Source organism: Dendrobates tinctorius, unplaced genomic scaffold (assembly GCF_039654945.1).
Source record: "Dendrobates tinctorius isolate UK_male_01 unplaced genomic scaffold, ASM3965494v1 ptg000425l, whole genome shotgun sequence".
Lineage (NCBI taxonomy): Eukaryota > Metazoa > Chordata > Amphibia > Anura > Dendrobatidae > Dendrobates > Dendrobates tinctorius.
The window spans coordinates 83778-107106 of record NW_027362089.1 but is presented as its reverse complement, the minus strand read 5'-3'; the positions used below and the strand labels follow the sequence as shown (position 1 = coordinate 107106).

At 42.9% G+C, this 23329-nt stretch overlaps 1 protein-coding gene across 3 annotated transcripts in view; it reads right to left on the bottom strand.

Annotated features, from left to right (window-relative positions):
- Positions 1 to 23329, bottom strand: part of LOC141076776 (uncharacterized) — a 140504-nt gene that overhangs the window by 53305 nt on the left and 63870 nt on the right. For 2 of the 3 annotated variants that reach the window (XM_073564075.1, XM_073564074.1), the window contains 4 exons: positions 19913 to 20004; positions 19763 to 19832; positions 19591 to 19679; positions 19392 to 19500 (listed from right to left, as the gene is read on the bottom strand). The exons of the other annotated variant lie outside the window; for it this stretch is intronic. In XM_073564075.1, the coding sequence (XP_073420176.1) occupies positions 19392 to 19500; positions 19591 to 19679; positions 19763 to 19832; positions 19913 to 20004 (360 nt within the window). The remainder of the gene's footprint in view (positions 1 to 19391; positions 19501 to 19590; positions 19680 to 19762; positions 19833 to 19912; positions 20005 to 23329) is intronic. 3 annotated transcript variants of the gene reach the window in all.

The following is a 23329-nucleotide window of genomic DNA, read 5'->3' as shown; positions in this document are numbered from 1 at the left end:
TGAGAGGGAGGTGGGAGGGACCTTTTAACCTCTCGTGCTTCCTGTCCCCCATTAGGGCGTGGAGACATCCTCCTATGCTGTCGTGGAAGGATGCTAGAGAAATTGGGGACTAAATGATCATGTTTGTGGAAAAAATACGATTTTTTTATTTTCACGCCCGGGCGTTATAAACTTCTGTGAAGCCCTTGGGGGTTCAAAGTGTTCACCACACATCTGGATAAGTTCCTTAGGTATTCATTATGGTATTCTGAGCATTATAAATTGCTCATTCAGATTATATATATTTAGCTCAGCTGTTGAGCACTCCTGAAAGTTTATAATTAATGTGTTTAATAAAAAGATATATTAAGCATATGTCACTTATGCACTTTATTCACTTCTTATATATATTGCGGAGGTATTAATTTATCACATTATTATTGAATACCCTCACTGTCACTTATCCTGGTTATATATTATTCACTGAGTTATTATCTCTGCATTGATTGTGCGCCTGCGCAGCTCTGTCACGGCCGTTCATTTCTGGGAGCGCTCTATACTGTGTCATGGGCTTTTTGCCTGCGGTCTCAGTGAGCGCGTCACCGGAAGTGACATTCATACGGCGGTGTCCGACAGCGCATGCGCCGTTTTGATCACGCAGAGATATCATTGAATCAAGCGCTTTATACATTGTGCTCTGTGATTGGACATTGGCACTATTTAAACACCGCCCGCCCGTCATTGGGACATGCCCCCGGAAGAAGCTTGCTGCGAAACGCGAGTTGGCGTGGAGGAGGCTGCAGCGCCCACCGCTACTTGGGCTTACAGCATTTAGGTAATGTCATTTATGGCTTATTTATCCTCATTTGGCTCACTGGGTTATTAGTGGTTCCCTTATATTGGTATAAAGACTTAGGCTTAGATGTCATGTTTCCGTTGTACCTGATTAATTAATCTTGGTTGTACACTTTCATTGGTACAGGGATTTAGACTTCGTTGTCATGTTACCACTGTACCTTATTTATTAAACATATTGGCCTTTTCTACCTTTTATTTTGTGAGGATTCATGGAGTTAATTATGGCTCTTTAAATGTTTTTCATATCTGACTTTTATTACCTATACATGCTTTATTATTATTGTTGGTAGGGCATATGAGCGCCTCCTACTGGACATTTTTTCTAAATTTCTAATTTTTATGTGTAATTAATAAACATGTTATTTTAATATATTTTTCTGGATCTCTTCTTTTTTCCGGCAAATACCATTATGTAAGTCCGGAAATTTCTCTGATTATAACTTCCTTAGGGGGTCTAGTTTCCAAAATGGTGTTATTTGTGGGGGATTTCCACTGTTTAGGTACATTAGGGGCTCTCCGAATGCAACATGACACCCGCAGAGCATTCCATCAAAGTCTGCATTCCAAAACGTCACTACTTCCCTTCCGAGCACCGACATGTACCCATACAGTAGTTTTCTCCCACATACGGGTTATCAGCGTACTCAGGACAAATTGCACAATAACTTTTGGGGTCCTCTTACCCTTGGGAAAATAAAATTTTTGGGTGAAAAGATCATGTTTGTGGAAAAAATACGATTTTTTTATTTTCACGCACGGGCGTTATAACCTTCTGTGAAGCACGGGGGGGGGTTCAAAGTGCTCACCACACATCTGGATAAGTTCCTTGGGGGGGGTCTAGTTTCCAAAATGGGGTAACTTGTGGGGGTTTCCACTGTTTTGGTACATCAGGGGTTTTACAATCGCGACATGGTGTCCGATCTCAATTCCAGCCAAAAAAATCAAATGGCGCTGCTTCCCTTCTGAGCTCTGTCATGCGCCCAAATAGTCGTTTACACCCACATATGGGGTATCAGCGTACTCAGGACAAATTGCACAATAACTTTTATGGTCCTGTTACCCTTGGAAAAATAAAAATTGGGGGTGAAAAGATCATTTTTGTGGAAAAAATATGATTTTTTAATTCTACCGCTGTACGTTATAAACTTCTGTGAAGACCTTGTGGGTTGAAAGTCCTCACCACATATCTAGATAAGTTCCTTAGGGGGTCTAGTTTCCAAAATGGGGTCACTTGTGGGGAGTTTCCACTGTTTAGGTACATCAGGGGCTCTCCAAACGTGATCTGAATTCCAGCCAATTTTGCATTGAAAAAGTCAAACGACGCTCCTTCCCTTCTGAGCTCTGCCATGCGCCGAAACAGTAGTTCCCCCCACATATCAGGTATCAGCGTACTCAGGACAAACTGCACAATAACTTTTGCGTCTAATTTCTCCTGTTACCCTTGGTAAAGTAAAAAAAAATTGAACCTGAAGTATTTTTTTTGTGAAAAAAAGTTAAATGTTCAATTTTTTTTAAATATTCAAAAAATTCCTGTGACGCACCTGAAGGGTTAATAAACTTCTTGAATGTGGTTTTGAGCACCTTAAGGGGTGTAGTTTTTAGAATAGTGTCACTTTTGGGTATTTTCTATCATATAGACCCCTCAAAGTGGCTTCAAATGTGATGTGGTCCGTAAAAATAAAATGGTGTTGCAAAAATGAGAAATCGCTGGTCAACTTTTAACCCTTATAACTTACTAACAAAAAAATGTTGGTTCCAAAATTGTGCTGATGTAAAGTAAACATGTGGGAAATGTTACTTATTAAGTTTTTTGTGTGCCGTAACTCTGTGATTTAAGGGCATAAAAATTCAAAGTTGGAAAATTGCGAAATTTTAAAATTTTTTGCCAAATTTCTGTTTTTTTCACAAATAAACGCAAGTTATTTGAATGAAATTTTACCACTGACATGAAGTACAATATGTCACGAGAAAACAATGTCAGAATCACCAGGATCCATGGAAGCGTTTCAGTTATTAACTCATAAAGGGACAGTGGTCAGAATTGTAAAAATTGGCCCGGGAATTAACATGCAAACCACCCTTGGGGGCTAAGGGGATAAACACCATATGACCTAAACAACCCATTTGTTTTGAAAATAAAAAAGCAGTTGGTACACTGATTATTATTATTATTTATTTATATAGCACCAGTGATTCCATGGTGCTGGACACTGATGAAGGTTTTCCAATGACCAAAACGTTTGTAATATATTTTTGGACTGCATTAAAGTTCTTCATGGATTATCAAAAGCTGAGTGCCGCCAAGTTATATTCTATTTATATACAAGGAGAAACTGCAACATACAATTTATTGCGCAATTTCTCCTGAGTACACCAATACAACATATGTGACCAAAAACTACTTTTGAGGCACAATGCAAAGCTCAAAAGGGTAGAAGTGCCACATTGAAGTTCAGATTTTTCTGCAATGGTTTGAAGGTGTGATGTCACATTGGCAAAGCCCCTGAGGTGTCAGAACAGCAGTAACCCCCATAAGTGACATAATTTTACAAACTAAACCTCTGAATGAATTCATCTATGGGTGCAGTGAGCATATTGACACTACCTGTGCCACACAGAAATTTACAGTGGGGGAAAATAAGTATTTGATCCCTTGCTGATTTTGTAAGTTTGCCCACTGGCAAAAGTAAAATCCAGAAAATCACATTGTATAAATTATATAAATTTATTTCAATTTTGCAGTGAGAAATAAGTATTTGATACCTCTGGCAAACAAGACAATACTTAGTGGAAAAACCCTTGTTGGCAAGCACAGCAGTCAGATGGTTTTGTAGTTGATGATGATGAGGTTTGCGCACATGTCAGGAGGAATTTTGGTCCACTCCTCTTTGCAGATCATCTCTAAATCATTACGATTTTGAGGCCATCGCTTGGCAACTCGGAGCCTCAACTCCCTCCATAAGTTTTCTGTGGGATTAAGGTCTGGAGACTGGCTAAGCCACTCCATGACCTTAATGTGCTTCTTTTTGAGCCACTCCTTTGTTGGCTTGGCTGTATATTTTGGGTCATTGTCTTGCTGGAAGACCCAGCCACGACCCATTTTTAATGTTCTGGCACAGGGAAGGAGGTTGTCACTCAGGATTTACGGTACACAGCTCCATCCATTCTTCCATTGATGCGGTGAAGTAGCCCTGTGCCCTTAGCAGAAAGACACCCCCAAAACATGTTTCTGTCATGATCCATGCGGGATCAGGACTGATATAAAGCACAGGTAACCTTTTTTTTTTTCCTAAGCTATGCTTAAGGTTTGGTTTTGCCCCCGGTGGCCGTTAGGATTATTGCACTGTGGTGTCGTTTTTTCTAAGTTTCCCCCGGTGGTGGTGAGCATCATTGCACTCTGGTTTCTTAGTTAAGTGCACATGATTAGAATGCAGGTGTGATTGCTGGCTCTGCTATAAAAGAGTCACAGGTGTTGCAATCAGTGTTGGTGATAGTGTTCATTTCAATCATCCTTGGTGGAGGAAAAAGCTGGAGAGCGTTCCTCACAGCACTGTCTTAGCCCTGGTGTGAAAGGAGTCATAGGGGATTTCCTTAGCTCTGACAGAGCTTGGTGGCAGCTATTCAGGAGGAGAGCTGCATGCTGGTGGTTGCCAGGAGCAAGTGCAACAGAGTTAAGCTAAGTGTTGTTTCCCTGTTTGTTTTTCCTTAGTGTGTATTAGTGCAGCGGTGGGGCCAGTGCTTGTGCCACCTAGCTCCTTAGCAAGGGATAGGTGTAGGGTGTGCTAGGGCGACAGGTTCGTGATCGGCGCCCGGTGCTGAACCGGCATAGGGAACGTTAGGAGCGCTAGGGACACTGACTCAGGGAAGTGCAGGTCTCCACATCCCGTCCCTGTCGCAGGGCCCACCATTGTAACTGTTTCCTTACCCCCTTGTCTTGTTTTAGTTACCAGTCTGCGAGCCGTGTCACACAGGACAATATCACGTGCCGCGTCCTGTTGTTTTAGTTACTGGCCTGCTGGTCGCGTCACACAGGACATCACCAACCAAACTTTTTTTTCTGCTGTGCCATGGACCCAGTTCAGACCTTTGCCCAAATGATGCAGACCCTTACTGATGAGATTAGGGGGCTGCACGGTGAGTTGGTGCAGCAACTGCAGCTGTTGGTGGGCTTTGGAGGTTTGGTTCAGGCTCAGCCAGAACCCAAGATATCCCTCCCTGACAGGTTTTCTGGAGGGAGAGATGAATTCTTGGTATTTCAGCAAGCCTGCAAATTGTATTTCCGGCTGCGCTCTCGTTCATCAGGGAGTGAAGAGCAACAGGTGGGAATTATTATGTCCCTTCTTAAAGGGGATCCCCAATCCTGGGCCTTCTCCCTACCGGACGATTCTCCATCTTTAGAGTCCGTGGTTGAGTTCCTTGCGGCTTTGGCGCTTGTGTATGGGGATCCTTATGGCGTCGCCCTGGCGGAATCTCGAATCCGTAGGTGTAAACATAGTGCCTGGGTTGCTGAGGGGTACTGCTCAGAGTTTAGGAGGTGGGCCACTGACACTCAGTGGAATGACCCGGCACTTAGGAGTCAGTTTGTGCAGGGTTTGTCTCCAAAGTTGCAGGATACTCTGGTGCAGTACGCCGCCCCCAGGTCGCTGGAGGCCGCCATGTCCCTTGCCATCCGGGTGGATAGACGCCTTAGGGAAAGACATATACAAAAAGTGCCCCCTGATGTCCTCGCTAGGGAGGAGGACCCACCAGTGCGGACTGAGGAACCCAGACAGCCCGGTGTTGTTGATACAAAAAAGGGGGTGTCTGCGGCTCATCGTGGTGGGGGGTATGCTTTTCCTGTGGGAAGCCTGGCCATTTTATGAGCGCCTGCCCAGTTCATGCCAAGTCTCCTGATGAACCCATGCAAGTAGGAGTAGCTAGGTTGTATTCGGAGCTGCCTACGGGTCGGGGAGTGGTGTCGGCATGTTTGTACTGTGGGCAGACTGATCATGTCCTGAAGGCTTGCCCATTGCGCGCCAAATTATCTGTGCCATCTGAGAAGCCACATTCTCCTGGTCGCTTGGAGGGAGGCGACCAGGGAGTATACATTTCCTCCATTTTGCCCTCCCAATGTACCATGTAAGCAGAGGTCTTGGCTGGCGGGGTACCGGAGGTGATATCGGTGTTTTCGGACAGCGGAGCAGGAGTCAGTCTGGATGGCCTCTGGGAGGCTTCTTATAGCCTCATTGTGGGGCCATTCCCTGTCGCTTATACTCTGACACTTGGCCAAGTGTGTTTGACCCTGTGCCTGTGCCAGTGTTTTGTGCCTGTGCTACGTTTCGACTGTCTGGTTCTGATTTGGCTGTGTCCCTGTTACGAGTTTTGCCTGCCCCTTTTGTACTGTGCTGCCTTCTCTGCGTATGACCCCTTGGCTATGTCCTGACTATCCGTTCTGTCTAATCTTTTGGTACTGTCGTGCTATCTCGTGCTTTGACCCCGGCCTGATTTGGTTTATGTCCCTGTCTATGCCCCTTGGTAACTTTGTCCCGTAGTTTTCCTTCCAAGAGTTTTCCTTCAGCTCCTAGCTCTCTGGAGCTTATGCCACGCCCCCAGCAGTCACATGCTTCAGGTCCTGTTTGAAGCCTGTTTGAAGCAGGCATCTTCACCGCTGCTGCCCCGCTCCACAGGTATCTTTGGGCACAGTTTGTTTTACTCAGGACACGTGCACTGGCTCAGTGAGCAAATGCACTGCGGTGTTCCTGACAGATTTACTATTATGGTTTGCGGGTGTCATGACCCACTGGGAGAGCACTTGAGTTGTCAGAACAGCAGAACCCCTCATAAGTGACCCCAGAACCCCTCATAAGTGATCATATTGACACAGGCACAACATTTTATACAATTGATCAGTGAAGTAAAAATAAAAACATTTTTATCACCCAAAAATTTTATAGCCCCTGATTTTACATTTTCACATGGGAAAAGAGGTAAACATGGCACCACAATTTCTCCCATAATTTCTGCTGCATGTGGAAATACCCAATATGTGGCTATATAGTACGGCTTAGCCAGATGGCGAGACTCTGGAGGAACAGAGTGCTATTTACCACTTGGAGCACAGATTTTCCTAGAATAGTTTGCAGACTCCATACACAAAGCCTGTAAGTGTTAGAATAGCAAAACATCCCCCTCAAGTGACTCCGTTTTGGAAATTATACCCTTATGTGAATTTATCTATAGATGTAGTGATGATTTTGACTCCATGGGTGCTTTCCAGTAACAAGCAGCACTGGATGTTGCCGAGGGAAAATTGCAAATCTGCTATTGTCGTGACCAGAAGGTTGTAGCACCCAGTACATTGTAGTGCCTGTTTTTAAATGGACCAAAAGTAATTGGACATATTAAATAATTGTAAATAAAATATTCATTTCTAGTACTTGGTTGAAAACCCTTTGTTGGCAATGACTGCCTGAAGTCTTGAACTCATGGACTTCACCAGACGCTGTGTTTCCTCCTTTCTGATGCTCTGCCAGGCCTTCACTGCGGTGGTTTTCAGTTGCTGTTTGTTTGTGGGCCTTTCTGTCTGAAGTTTAGTCTTTAACAAGTGAAATGCATGCTCAATTGGGTTGAGATCAGGTGACTGACTTGGCCATTCAAGAATATTCCACTTCTTTGCTTTAATAAACTCCTGGGTTGCTTTGGCTTTATGTTTTAGGTCATTGGTTGTCGTTTCATACTACAGATGGACAATCAGTTTGGCTACATTTGGCTGGATCTGAGCACACAGTATGGCTCTGAACACCTCAGAATTCATTCGGCTGTTTCTGTCCTGTGTCACATCATTAATAAACACTAGTGTGACCCAGTGCCACTGCATGCCCAAGCCATCACACTGCCTCCGCCGTGTTTTACAGATGATGTGGTATGCTTTGGATCATGAGCTGTACTACGCCTTCGCCATTCTTTTCTCTTTCCATCATTCTGGTAGAGGTTGATCTTGGTTACATCTGTCCAAAGAATGTTTTTCCAGAACTGTGCTGGCTATTTTAGATGTTTTTTAGCCAAGTCCAGTCTAGCCTTTTTATTCTTGATGATTATGAGTGGCTTGCACTGTGCAGTGAACCCTCTGTATTTACTTTCATGCAGTCTTCTCTTTATGGTAGATTTGGATATTGATACGCCTACCTCCTGGAGAGTATTGTTCACTTGGTTGGCTGTTGTGAAGGAGTTTCTCTTCACCATGGAGACTATTCTGCGATCATCCACCACTGTTGTCTTCCGTGGGCGCCCATGTCTTTTTGCATTGATGAGTTCACCAGTGCTTTCTTTCTCAGGATGTACCAAACTAGATTTTGCCACTCCTAACATTGTAGCAATTTCTCGGATGGGTTTTTTTCTGTTTTTGTAGCTTAAAGGGGTTGTCCGGGCTTTTCACATAATCTCAGTGCATATTTGGGCTGCAGAATGCTGACAATAAGTAATTTACTTTCTGTGGCCAGTTTGCAGGGTTTCCAAGATATCATCTCTTGCTTGTAAGAAAAACGTCCAGGTGGGGTGTGTTCTGGCATTGAAATGAGAACTGGTCGTTTCCTCCTACTCTACTAAAAACATGCCCTCTATAGCAACAACCCCACCCTCCATAGCAACAGGCCCTCCCTGACCACATGAACAAGCCAATCCCTCCTCACAGTAACAAATCCTCCCCCTCTAGCAGCCTCAGTGCAGAGAGCAGAACCACCCAGCTGCTCCTCCCCCAGACACACGCTGAACAGTGTTCTATGGAAAGTGAAACTATTGAGGAGGAAACGACCAGTTCTCATTTCAATGCCAGAACACACCCCCCTGGACTTTTTTCTTACAAGCAAGAGATGATATCTAGCAAACCCTGCAAACTGGCCACAGAAGGTAAATTACTTATTGTCAGCATTCTGCAGCCCAGATATGCCCTGAGATTATGTGAAAAGCCCGGACAACCCCATTAAGTATGGCTTGTTTCACCTGCATGGAGAGCTCCTTTGACTGCATGTTTCCTTTATAGCAAAACCTGCCAAATGCAAGCACCACACCTCCAATCAACTCCAGGCCTTTTATCTGCTTAATTGAGAATGACATAACGAAGGGATTGCCCACACCTGTCCATGAAATAGCCTTGGAGTCAATTGTCCAATTACTTTTGGTCCCTTTAAAAACAGGGTGGCACATGTTAAGGAGCTGAAACTCCTAAACCCTTCCTCCAATTTTAATGTGGATACCCTCAAATGAAAGCTGAAAGTCTGAACTTCAACTGCATCTGAATTGTTTTGTTTAAACTTCATTGTGGTAAAGTCTAGAACCAAAATTAGAAAATGTTGTCTCTGTCCAAATATATATGGACCTAACTGTATAAGTCAGGCATGAAGTGACAGAAGGAAACCATAGTGAGTGTGGTAAGAGTCCGCGCTGGTTTGCCATTCCAGTCCTGTATGCCTGTTTCCAAAGAAACAGAAGATGGGTAATCTGTTCAGTAAGGAACAGATTGAGCATGGTAGAACTGCTGCTGAATTTGTGAAAGAAAAAAAGGAAAACAATCTTTGCAGAAAATGCATAGGTTTTGTTTAGTTTCAGGGTGTCCACCGGGTGCCAGACTTGATGAAGATTTCTGGAAAAATGTGTTGAAGGGAAAAGCAAGGCTGTTTAAATGATGCTGGCTTGTTAGATCAGGCTGATATATGGTAGAGAACTTCTAAATGTGTAACTAGAGGCAAGTTGAAGAAAGAGAAATGTGATAAGTTTTTACACGTAAAAGCAGGTAACAAAAATGGCGCTGATCGCCCTGCTGCTCCCGGTTTGCCTCCACCCCCTTACATTGTCGCAGATGGATGGACATGTTGTGTATGTAGGAATCAGAATACAAATTGGGTGGAGATCTGTCATGTATATGGTGCCCCCTGTCAGCACATAGAAACTGATAAACCTCCTCGTCCTAAGACAAGCCTGTATCATTTGTTATCACCTTGCAATCCAGTTGTGTACTGCAAGACCCCAGAGCCCAGTCAAGCCAGTGTAGCCTCCCTAGTCAGTGCCCCAAATGCTACTTCACCACAAGTCTCACCCATGTCCCCAATGAATGTCATGTCTGAACTGGATGGAACCAATGCCCCTTTCGGCCCTGCTCTGCCTTCCAGCTCCTCCCCTGACACAACTCAAATGGATGCAGCAGTTATATGTCAGTCTTTTGCTGCCATCCAAGACTCACTAAGACAATTAGTCAAGGCTGGTGGGCTAACCCCAACCCCTGCTGCTCGCCCGCAGCGCTCGCCCATATTGCTCCCACCAGACCTCACACGCCAGTACAGGGGACCTGATACTGTAGAGTCCCAGAAGGGTGTGGCGTCTCTGGAATCCTAGTGAAATGCTGGCTAGGATGAGTAGAATGTCAGACCCTGAAATGTTTCCCATGTCATTTGTTAGAGAGGTAGAGAAAATTAGAAAGTCTTTCTCCTGCTGTTGGCGGTATTTAGAGGACCTGGCGTCATCAAAGACAAGGGATACTTTTTACCCTATTGTGGCTGGGGCAATAGCGGCCCCACCCGCAGATGATACCTCACTGGAGTCGGGGAAGCAGTATGTAAAAAAAATCTTCCAGTGGGGGCAGGCCAGTTTAGTTTCCCAGTCAACCACACTCCATGATATCCAACAGGATAACACAGAGTCAGTAGAAAAATATTATACCCGGCTCTAGCAAAGATGGCAGGACTTCGGATACGAGAATACTTCTGAAGTTCACACCCGTTTACTGTCCTGAGCCTTTGTTGAAGGTTTAAGGCCTGTAATTAATATGTCTCCAACAGTAATTCTTCAAGCAGCCAAAGGTGTGGACGCAACAAATGCCCAGAATAAGAAGGCAAAACCCCGGTCAAGAGCCCTTATGTCTCAACAGACCCAACAAGGGGACCAGACCAGGCAAGGACAAAGAAATGTCACATGTTATAATTGTGAGAAAGCCTGGACACATAAAGAGAAACTGCAGGCTCCCTCCTAGACCCAGGACAGGGCAAGATAACCACCATCATCCCCCTTCTCCAGCGGGAGAGTCAGTGTGTCACTAGGAAAATGGCAAACCAGAGTCAGTACATGTGTGTGTAATGTCCCTCAGTAATTTTGGTCCCAAACCCATTGTCACCATTTCCATTGCGGCGATGATCCCTTGCCTTTCGTCATTGACACTGGTGCAGCCAAACCAGTAGTGCGCAGGAAAGATTTAGATGCTTGCTGTCTCTCCAAGCAGTCTCTTCCTTGTGTTAGGGTAGGAGGAAAAACCATACACACCCCACTGACACGCCGCATTACAGTTTCTTTCCACCCCAATCAGTGCACCCTTAGACTCCTAGTCAGTGAGACCGCCAATGTGAATCTTCTTCATGCTGACCTGCTACAGAAGATATGTGCCAACATACAGTATCTGGAGGATGGCACTGCTCGCCTGCCTCTCTGGTACCCTAAACAATGAGGAGGATTGCCTACTGGCTGCCTGTGATTATAACACTTGGTCCATGTTTGTCACAGTATGCTCAGAACATGAGACTGTCCAGTTTCTGTTTGCTATACCAGAATACCTATGGTCCAATAGGCCAGCAGATGTAGGCCGCCTGTCTGTGGCCCAGTTAGAGTTGACCTAAAGCCCGGAGCCCCTTTGCCAAGGAAGTCACAATACCCATTGAGCATGGTGCAGGCAGATGCAATATCCAAGACAGTGAAGGCATTCTTAGAAAAAGGGGTTATTGTTGAAATTATATCACCATGCAATACCTCGCTGTTTCCAGTCAAGAAAAAGGTAGAGAAAGGTCAGCCTGCCCTGTATCACATGGTCCAAGACCTGCGGGCTGATAATGAGGCCACTGTCCTCAATACACCCACTGTGCCCAACCCGCATACCCTATTGGCCTAGATACCTCACAAGGCCACCCATTTCACAGTCATTGATCTAGCCAATGCTTTCTTCTCAGCACCACTCTACCACGATCCTTAGTATTTGTTTGACTTTGCACACCAGAGCAAACAGAATGCCTGGGTGTTATACCCCCCAAGGTGCCCAAAATTTGGTCAGCCAGTACATTGACTTCATGTCTTCAGTCCTAGAGTACTGGCACAGACCATCAGATCAGGCAGTCCAGCTCCAGCATGTCGATGACCTACTCCTTTGGTGCCCCAGTGAAGAGGGCTGCATTGAAAACACTCTGTCCCTCCTACAGTTGCTTGCAGACAGTGGCTGCAAAGCTTCATATAGGAAATTCCAGTACTGGACACTGGTACCGGAAACAGAGGTCATGCACAAAGTACCAGATCAGCAGCTCTGGAAAGAAACATTATCCCCTACTCCTTCTTACTGAATGATGGAGGGGTGGATAAATAGATACAAAGATAAAGAGCCATGGAAAAGTATTTCACACCAATTAACTCAAAGCTGGGCCACTCAAGTGATAGGCTCCAGTTGTTCAAATGTTCTTCATGACTGGTTGAATATGAGGAAAGTGGCTATGCCATTTGCTGTTCCCTGATTTGGAGAGAATCCAAAAACCACAGTGATGACTGTTACTTTTGTTTAGTAAAAAGAACATACATAAGAGTAATTACCTTGAACCTGAATCTGTGATTAGGCCAGTTCCACGTGATGGTACCTTGCCAGTTCCTGTACCACTGTTGTCTGGATTCGATGAAAATGAAGTAGAATATGAAGACTATGAAGCTGAAGCTACTGGCGAAGACATGGAGACCTCAAGTCAAGATGAGTATGTACCTGATGGAGCAGCCAGAACACTTTACTCAACATGAATTAAATGATCTCATCAGAGACCTTCCATTGTCAAAAGATAAAGCTGAACTTCTTGCATCTAGGATGAAACAGAAGAATCTTCTTCATGACGATGTCAAAGTGTGTTACTACCGAAGCAGACGTCACACTTTAACACAATTGTTCACAGTTGATGGACCAATGGTGCACTGTAACAATGTGAGCGGCCTCTCTGAAGAACTGAATCCAGAGTATTTTGTTGCAGATTGGCGATTGTTTACTGACTCATCCCAGAGAAGTTTGAAAGCAGTGCTGCTTCACAATGGAAATCTGAAACCATCAATCCCTATTGCTCACTCATGTCATCTAAAGGAAAGTTATTAAAATCTGTTAGTTGTTTTGGATTCTATCTAATATATAAAGCTCAAAGTGTGTATGTGTGTGTATGTCCGGGATAGGCATCCGCACCGTCGCAGCTACAGCCACAAAATTTGGCACAGTCACACGTCTGGACCACGAGAGCGTCCTAAGCTATGTTGTGAGGCGAAATTTTAACCCCGCGCATTCCAATTCACCAAACAATTTTGCCCCTATCTACATACTGGGGGAAAGTGTGTGTGTGTCAAGCCCCGCCCCTCATTATGATGTCATAATGCCCCTATTTGCATACTGGGGAAACAGTGTGTGCGTATCAAGCCCCGCCCCTCATTATGTCACAATGGTTGCCATGGCGACGCTGATGTCATCATAGGTTGCAAGCCCCGCCGCCGCTCATTATGATGTCATAATGGTTGACTATGGGATGGAGGATGTGTGATGGGTATATGGGCACGGGCCTATGGGATGGTGGGTGGATATGTATGACGGGTATATGGGCACGGGACTATGGGATGGAGGATATGTATATGGGCACAGGACTATGGGATGGAGGATGTGTGATGGGTATATGGGCACTTGACTATGGGATGGAGGATGTGTGATGGGTATATGGGCACGGGACTATGGGATGGAGGATGTGTGATGGGTATATGGGCACTGGACTATGGGATGGAGGATATGTATGACGGGTATATGGGCACGGGACTATGAGATGGCGGATATGTATGATGGGTATATGGGCACGGGACTATGGGATGGAGGATATGTATGATGGGTATATGGGCACGGGACTATGGGATGGAGGATATGTATGATGGGTATATGGGCATGGGACTATGAGATGAAGGATGTGTGATGGGTATATGGGCACCCGACTATGGGATGGCGAATATGTATGATGGGTATATGGGCATGGGACTATGGGATGGAGAATATGTATGATGGGTATATGGGCATGGGACTATGGGATGGAGAATATGTATGATTGGTGGGATGGAGGATGTGTGATGGGTATATGGGCACTGGACTATGGGATGGCGAATATGTATGATGGGTATATGGGCATGGGTCTATGGGATGGAGAATATGTATGATGGGTATATGGGCATGGGACTATGGGATGGAGAATATGTATGATTGGTATATGGGCATGGGACTATGGGATGGTGGATATGTATGATGGGCATATGGGCACGGGACTATGGGATGGAGGATGTGTGATGGGTATATGGGCATGGGACTATGGGATGGAGGATATGTATGATGGGTATATGGGCACGGGCCTATGGGATGGTGGATATGTATGATGGGTATATGGGCAGGAGACTATGGGATGGAGGATGTATGATTGGTATATGGGCATGGGACTATGGGATGGAGGATGTGTGATGGGTATATGGGCACTCGACTATGGGATGGAGGATATGTATGATGGGTATATGGGCACGGGACTATGGGATGGAGGATAATTATAATTTGTTATAACTAACCACAGTTAGTTACTATGCCCGGGCAGCGCTGGGCTCTTCAGCTAGTACACTATAAACATCATCAATGGAATATCTGTGGAGATTTGAAAGTGATTGGTCTGCTAATGGGAATGCAAGGAGATTTCACAAAATATTGTTACTTCTTGTGTTTATGGGACTGTAAAAATACAGTAGAGCATTATGTTCGTTGTGATTGGGGACAGAAAAACATCTATGCTCCAGGTAGAGACAATGTTCAGCAGAATCCTTTAGTTGCTCCAACAAAAATCTTTCTTCCTCCACTACATATAAAGTTGGGATTGATTATAAACATTGTGAAAGCCATGGCAAAGACAAATTCACAAGGGATCCAGAGTACATTTTACAGAAATGTGTTTGTCCACAGATCAGAGAGCTTATGAGAGATGTGTTTGCAGGAACTCTAAATGATAAGGAATTGAGATCTTGGAAAAGCTTCAAGTGGATCTGTGAAAACTTCTCAGGAAATCAAAAATCTCCAGAATATGTTGAAGGTGTTGCGGAACTGCTAAATGCATACCAGTGTCTTGGATGTTGCAGGTCTCTGAAAATGCACTTTTTTCAGTCACATTTAGATTTCTTCCATCAAAATCTTGGGGATGTAAGCGATGAACAGGCGAGCGGTTTCACCAGGACATTACAGTAGCGGAGCACCGCTACCAGGGGTTTTGGAATGCCTCAATGATGGCAGATTACGGTTGGATGTTATATAGGGACATAACTGAAAAATCGTATCAACGACCGCCTAATGTCAAGCACTTTTCATTTCTGCTCATATTTTGGTTTCTATTTGCATGTGAAATTATTCTGGGTCAATAAAAACTTTTGTAAAGCATTTTTTTCTGATTTGTAGATTACTGTTTTCTTAATGTCGTCAGTATATTTCCTATACCTCATAATAATGATGCTGCTCCACGGAAACTGTACCTGCTACAGAAAAACTATATACATTTTTGAAATCAGATGATTCAGAAAAGTACAAAGTCACCTGCAATGATTCCAAAAAATATTTTTTGTAGACCTGTGTTATCCAATAATCTCTAAAGTGCCTGTGCATAACAAAGAGAAATGAGTAAAAATGATTAAAGTGCTAACGGGGGTCGGAATCTAATTAATATCAGGAGTGTCCTGATTAGAATAAATAAGCGGATATCAAGAAAAAGTCATGAAGTGCAATTGAGGTGATTGATCATTAGATGGCACTACTATAATATTATTGCTTGTGCATAAACTAAAGCAAAGATTTTTTCAGGCACAACAAAAGTGTGATCTAGTATGGGATCTCATCACTAAATATGACATCTTAATTGCAATATATGCATCTATGTGTCCATAGCAACCAATACAGTAGGAAAAATACTCTTAGCAGAAAAAAATGATTAATCAGTGGAGATGAGAAAACAAGGCATACCTGAAATCCACAGGATCACAAAGCTGCTGCAAAACTATATCCTCCTGGGTTCGACGCGCGTTTCGCCGAAGAGGATTTTTCCTACTGTATTGGTTGTTATGGACAGATAGATGCATATATTGGTGTTTGGTGTCTATGAACTCGTAATGACCTGAAGAATCAGAATGGCGGGGCAGTGTTAGCATTTAGTGAGCCTAGTACAAAAGCCAAACAAAAAACAACTGCACTTTATTTGCAATTTTACCGCACTTGGAATTTTTTTTCCAGTTTTCTATCACACGACATGGTAAAACCAATGGTGTTGTTCAAAATTACAACTCAAAAAACAAGCCCTCACATGGAAATATTGACAGAAAAATAAAAAAGTTATGGATCTGGGAAGAAGGGGAGCAAAAAACGAAAACTCAAAAACGAAAATGCCTCCGGTCATGAAGGGGTTAATAATAAGCAGAGTTAATTTCCTCCTACTAAGGCTACTTCCACAACAGATTACCCTGACGTTGGTGAATGGGCTCACAATTTTTGGCCAAATTTTGTGCTAATTATCTCATGTCTTTTCTAAATTTCCAAAGCCATTATGCTATTCACACTTCATAGATTTCATATTGACATGTCTTAATGCAATTGAGTGCAACCATTTTTCTCATTTTGACATGTAAGCTGTTTTTGGTATGTACCTATTCAGACAAGTTCTTGATGTGCCGTCAGTTTTTTTGTTATTTGAATACTTTCACAACAGTCACAATCTCTCGACTAACCCCTTGGGAAAATTAACTGTTTACTCCTGCTGTAAATTCATTATTACACTACTGTGATATCATTGTATATTTATTATTATTACACCCATGTTATATCTGTGTATAGTCATTATTACACCCCTGTGATATCACTGTGATTACTCATTAATAAACCCATGTGGTTTCACTGTGTATAGTCATTATTACACTCCTGTGATATCACTGTGATTACTCATTAATAAACCCATGTGGTATCACTGTATAGTCATCATTACACCCCTGTGATATCGCTGTGATTACTCATTAATAAACCCATGTGGTATCACTGTGTATAGTCATTATTACACCCCTGTAATATTGTTGTGATTACTCATTAATAAACCCATGTGGTATCACTGTGTATAGTCATTATTAAACCCCTGTGGTATCGCTGTGATTACTCATTAATAAACCCATGTGGTATCACTGAGTATAGTCATTATTACACCCCTGTGATATCACTGTGATTACTCATTAATAAACCCATGTGGTTTCACTGTGTATAGTCATTATTACACTCCTGTGATATCACTGTGATTACTCATTAATAAACCCATGTGGTATCACTGTATAGTCATTATTACACCCCTGTGATATCGCTGTGATTACTCATTAATAAACCCATGTGGTATCACTGTGTATAGTCATTATTACACCCCTGTAATATTGTTGTGATTACTCATTAATAAACCCATGTGGTATCACTGTGTATAGTCATTATTAAACCCCTGTGGTATCGCTGTGATTACTCATTAATAAACCCATGTGGTATCACTGAGTATAGTCATTATTACACCCCTGTGATATTGCTGTGATTACTCATTAATAAACCCATGTGGTATCACTGTGTATAGTCATTATTACACCCCTGTGATATCACTGTGATTACTCATTAATAAACCCATGTGGTATCACTGTATAGTCATTATTACACCCCTGTGATATCACTGTGATTACTCATTAATAAACCCATGTGGTATCACTGTACAGTCATTATTACACCCCTGTGATATCGCTGTGATTACTCATTAATAAACCCATGTGGTATCACTGAGTATAGTCATTATTACACCCCTGTGATATCACTGTGATTACTCATTAATAAACCCATGTGGTATCACTGAGTATAGTCATTATTACACACCTGTGATATCACTGTGATTACTCATTAATAAACCCATGTGGTATCACTGTATAGTCATTATTACACCCCTGTGATATCGCTGTGATTACTCATTAATAAACACATGTGGTATCGCTGTGTATAGTCATTATTACACCCCTGTGATATCGCTGTGATTACGCATTAATAAACCCATGTGGTATCACTGTATAGTCATTATTACACCCCAGTGATATCACTGTGATTACTCATTAATAAACCCATGTGGTATCACTGTGTATAGTCATTATTACACTCCTGTGATATCACTGTGATTACTCTTTAATAAACCCATGTGGTATCACTGTATAGTCATTATTACACCCCTGTGATATCGCTGTGATTACTCATTAATAAACCCATGTGGTATCACTGTGTATAGTCATTATTACACCCCTGTAATATTGTTGTGATTACTCATTAATAAACCCATGTGGTATCACTGTGTATAGTCATTATTAAACCCCTGTGGTATCGCTGTGATTACTCATTAATAAACCCATGTGGTATCACTGAGTATAGTCATTATTACACCCCTGATATTGCTGTGATTACTCATTAATAAACCCATGTGGTATCACTGTGTATAGTCATTATTACACCCCTGTGATATCACTGTGATTACTCATTAATAAACCCATGTGGTATCACTGTACAGTCATTATTACACCCCTGTGATATCGCTGTGATTACTCATTAATAAACCCATGTGGTATCACTGTGTATAGTCATTATTAAACCCCTGTGATATCGCTGTGATTACTCATTAATAAACCCATGTGGTATCACTGAGTATAGTCATTATTACACACCTGTGATATCACTGTGATTACTCATTAATAAACTCATGTGGTATCACTGAATAGTCATTATTACACCCCTGTGATATCACTGTGATTACTCATTAATAAACTCATGTGGTATCACTGAATAGTCATTATTACACCCCTGTGATATCACTGTGATTACTCATTAATAAACCCATGTGGTATCACTGTATAGTCATTATTACACCCCTGTGATATCACTGTGATTACTCATTAATAAACCCATGTGGTATCACTGTATAGTCATTATTACACCCCTGTGATATCGCTGTGATTACTCATTAATAAACTCATGTGGTATCATTGAATAGTCATTATTACACCCCTGTGATATCGCTGTGATTACTCATTAATAAACCCATGTGGCATCACTGTATAGTCATTATTACACCCCTGCGATATCATTGTGATTACTCATTAATAAACCCATGTGGTAAGGCTGTGTATAGTCATTATTACACCCCTGTGATATCACTGTGATTACTCATTAATAAACCCATGTGGTATCACTGTGTATAGTCATTATTACACCCCTGTGATATCGCTGGGATTACTCATTAATAAACCCATGTGGTATCACTGTGTATAGTCATTATTACACCCCTGTGATATCGCTGTGATTACTCATTAATAAACCCATGTGGTATCACTGTGTATAGTCATTATTACACACCTGTGATATCGCTGTGATTATTCATTAATAAACCCATGTGGTATCACTGAGTATAGTCATTATTACACACCTGTGATGTCAGCTCCTGGATTCTCCATCTTCAAGTCACTCATACACAGCTGATTGACCATCGTCTGCTCTTCTTCATCCTCCACTTTAATATCCGTCAGATATCCACCCTGATATCACATATGTAATAGCTCAGAACAATACTGCAGGCACAAAAACAGAAGAAACCCCCCAAATCCAGCATCTGAGACTTCATCTACCTGGTGCCTCTCTAGACTGTCCATGGAATACAGTGGGGCCAGACATCCCTCTGGGGGATTTCTTACACGGAGTTCATCTGTAGGAACCACTGAGAGAAGAGATTGTTAGATGGGTTGATGGGAGTAGTATCTAGGTGACCCTCTACCAGACATTAATGTCTCCCCTCCTTACACTGCTGCTCTGTCATGATATAAGTCCCCTCTTCTTCATCTATGACTTTAACCTTAATCAAATCTTCACCCTAAAAATACAAGAAAACTAAAAAATGAGCTACGAATCAGTGATTTATGGTCGTATGTGACAGACAAGAGCACCATCTACCTGACGATTCTCCAGGACGTTTCCCTCCGGACTATCATGGGCACACAGAGGCGCTGGACTTCGCTCTGGGGAATATCTCCTACTGGATCCATCTGTGGGAGACAGGTAGTGACCCAATGTAGACCATACAGGTTAAGTCCAGGTGAAATATCCCACAGTATATACCAGACCTGGCGCCGCTCACCCCACAGACGCACCTTTATACATTACATGGGGAGTCCATTGTCAGACGAGGCGAAAACATTTTATGGAATTAGATGGGACAATGGTTGAAGAAAAGTAAGTTATGAGGAAAAGGTATCATGTGGTGATGGCCCATTGCTTCCAACAAGTAGTTTAAAAATGTTCCCGCAGATCACAGTCCGTATTGGAATATATAAATAAATCTTGCCATTTTCACACTAAACACAGGAGTCTCATTATCACCACAGAAAAGTTTACAAAAACCTGGAAAACACAGGTCCCACCAAACACAATAGATGATGTCACAGCTCACCTGCTCCTCCACCTGCACAATGATGGATAACACCTCTATATACAGCAGATAACAGGATCCACCACTCACAATAGGTGAAATCACAGCTCACCTCCTTCTCCTGTACAATGAATAACATCTCTACAGTCATGGCCAAAAGTTTTGAGAATGACACAAATATTATATTTTCACATGATCTGCTGGCCTCTGGTTTTTATGTGTGTTTGTTAGATGTTTTTATCACATACAGAAATATAATTGCAATCATGAGTAACAAAAGGTTATATTGACAGTTAGAATGAGTTAATGCAGCAAGTCAATATTTGCAGTGTTGACCCTTCTTCTTCAGGACCTCAGCAATTCTCCCTGGCATGCTCTCAATCAACTTCTGGATCAAATCCTGACTGATAGCAGTCCATTCTTGCAAAATCAATGCTTTTATTTTGTCTGAATTTGAAGGTTTTTGTTTGTCCACCCGTCTCTTGATGATTGACCACAAGTTCTCAATGGGATTAAGATCTGGGGAGTTTCCAGGCCATGGTCCCAAAATCTCTATGTTTTGTTCCTTAAGCCATTTAGTTATCACCTTTGCTTTATGGCAAGGTGCTCCATCATGTTGAAAAAGGCATTGTTGATCGCCAAACTGCTCTTGGACGGTGGGGAGAAGTTGCTCTTGGAGGACATTCTGGTACCATTCTTTATTCATGACTGTGTTTTTAGGCAAGACTGAGAGAGAGCCCATTCCCTTGGCTGAGAAGCCACCCCACACATGAATGGTTTCAGGATGCTTGACAGTTGGCATGAGACAAGACTGGTGGTAGCGCTCACCTGGTCTTCTCCGAATAAGCCGTTTTCCAGATGTCCCAAACAATCGAAAAGGGGATTCATCAGAGAAAATGACTTTACCCCAGTCCTAAGCAGTCCACTCCCTGTACCTCTTGCAGAATATCAGTCTGTCCATGATGTTTTTCCTGGAGAGAAGTGGCTTCTTTGCTGCCCTCCTTGAGACCAGGCCTTGCTCCAAGAGTCTCCGCCTCACAGTGCGTGCAGATGCACTCACACCTGCCTGCTGCCATTCCTGAGCAAGCTCTGCACTGCTGGTAGCCCGATCCCACAGCTGAAACACTTTTAAGAGACGGTCCTGGCGCTTGCTGGTCTTTCTTGGGCGCCCTGGAGCCTTTTTGGCAACAAGGGAACCTCTCTCCTTGAAGTTCTTGATGATGCGATAGATTGTTGACTGAGGTGCAATCTTTCTAGCTGCGATACTCTTCCCTGTTAGGCCATTTTTGTGCAGTGCAATGATGACTGCACGTGTTTCTTTAGAGATAACCATGGTTAACAGAAGAGAAACAATGATGCCAAGCACCAGCCTCCTTTTAACGTGTCCAGTGGTGTCATTCTTACTTAATCATGACAGATTGATCTCCAGCCCTGTCCTCACCAACACCCACACCTGTGTTAATGGAGCAATCACTGAAACGATGTTAGCTGGTCCTTTTAAGGCAGGGCTGCAATGATGTTGAAATGTGTTTTGGGGGATAAAGTTAATTTTCTAGGCAAATATTGACTTTGCAAGTAATTGCTGTTAAGCTGATCACTCTTTATAACATTCTGGAGTATATGCAAATTGCCATTAGAAAAAAGGAAGCAGTAGACTTTGTAAAAATTAATATTTGTGTCATTCTCTAAACTTTTGGCCATGACTGTACTTTCCAAACCCACTGTAAATAAAATTTAAATTATATATAATGTTCGAATCCCCCTTCTTTTACCCCAATTAAAAAAACTTCCACATATGTGCCACTGTTACAGTTATAAATGTCCGATCTATCAAAACAGAACATTCATCAACTACCTCTTGAAGCTCATCAAGAGAATGCCAAGAGTGTGCAAAGCAGTAATCAAAGCAAAAGGTGGCTACTTTGAAGAACCTAGAATATAAGACATTTTCAGTAGTTTCACATTTTTTTGTTAATTATATAATTCCACATGTGTTAATTCATAGTTTTGATGCCTTCAGAGTGAATCTACAATTTTCATAGTCATGAAAATAAAGAAAACTCTTTGAATGAGGTGTGTCCAAACTTTTGGTCTGTACTGTACATTGTGATGCAGTGACCCCTGTTACAGCTAAGGGGCGCTGTGTGCTCTCCCCAGGAAAGCTATGGGAATGCATTGCCATCACAGGCTTAGCTGGGATTGCAATGGTGAAGCAGTGACCGATATCACAGGTGTCGCTGTGTAGTCTCACCAGGATATGCACGGAGGTGAATGAAGGCCATAGGTGTGCATGGCAGTGACAAGCGTAGCTGTGACTGCAATGCAGACTGATAATAAAAGTGTTAGTCTTGGACATGTTAGTGTCCAAGGCAGAGGTACGGAAAACCTGCTCTGAATGTTGTGTTTGAAGCAGACTGAAGGATAGTAGTTTGTTGCAGTCTGTTCCATTGCGGACCCAGGTTTTCCATGTGGCTGAAAGCTACAGGTTGCCATGTTAAAAACCCTGCAGGAAAGGGTTAGTGAGTGCTTAGTGAGTCTCAGGTATGTCAGGGCCAGAGAGAGGCCTGGCAACCAGCAGCTTACAGAGTGATGCAAGTCGTCCAACATAAATGGGTCTCGGATGTGGACAGTCCTGTGCCCGAAAGAGGACTGGCGTGTACCGATTGAAAAAAGGGGGATATGGTACCCGGCTGCGATCCGGAGGATATCCTGGACTGTGTATGACTGAGATTATAATAATCTGGAGGCAGAGTGTCATGCAGATCAGGGTCTTCCCCATAGCCGTGAACAACTCATTTACATATAAGAAAAACATGGATTTGTCAGGATCCTGTCAGCATCGGCAACTGCCACGGCTGAGCAGGGTGACTTACCCACACTGCGGGAGAGCACGGGGCCCAATACGGTAGTGAAGGTTTAAGCAGACAGGGCCTGAGGCACAG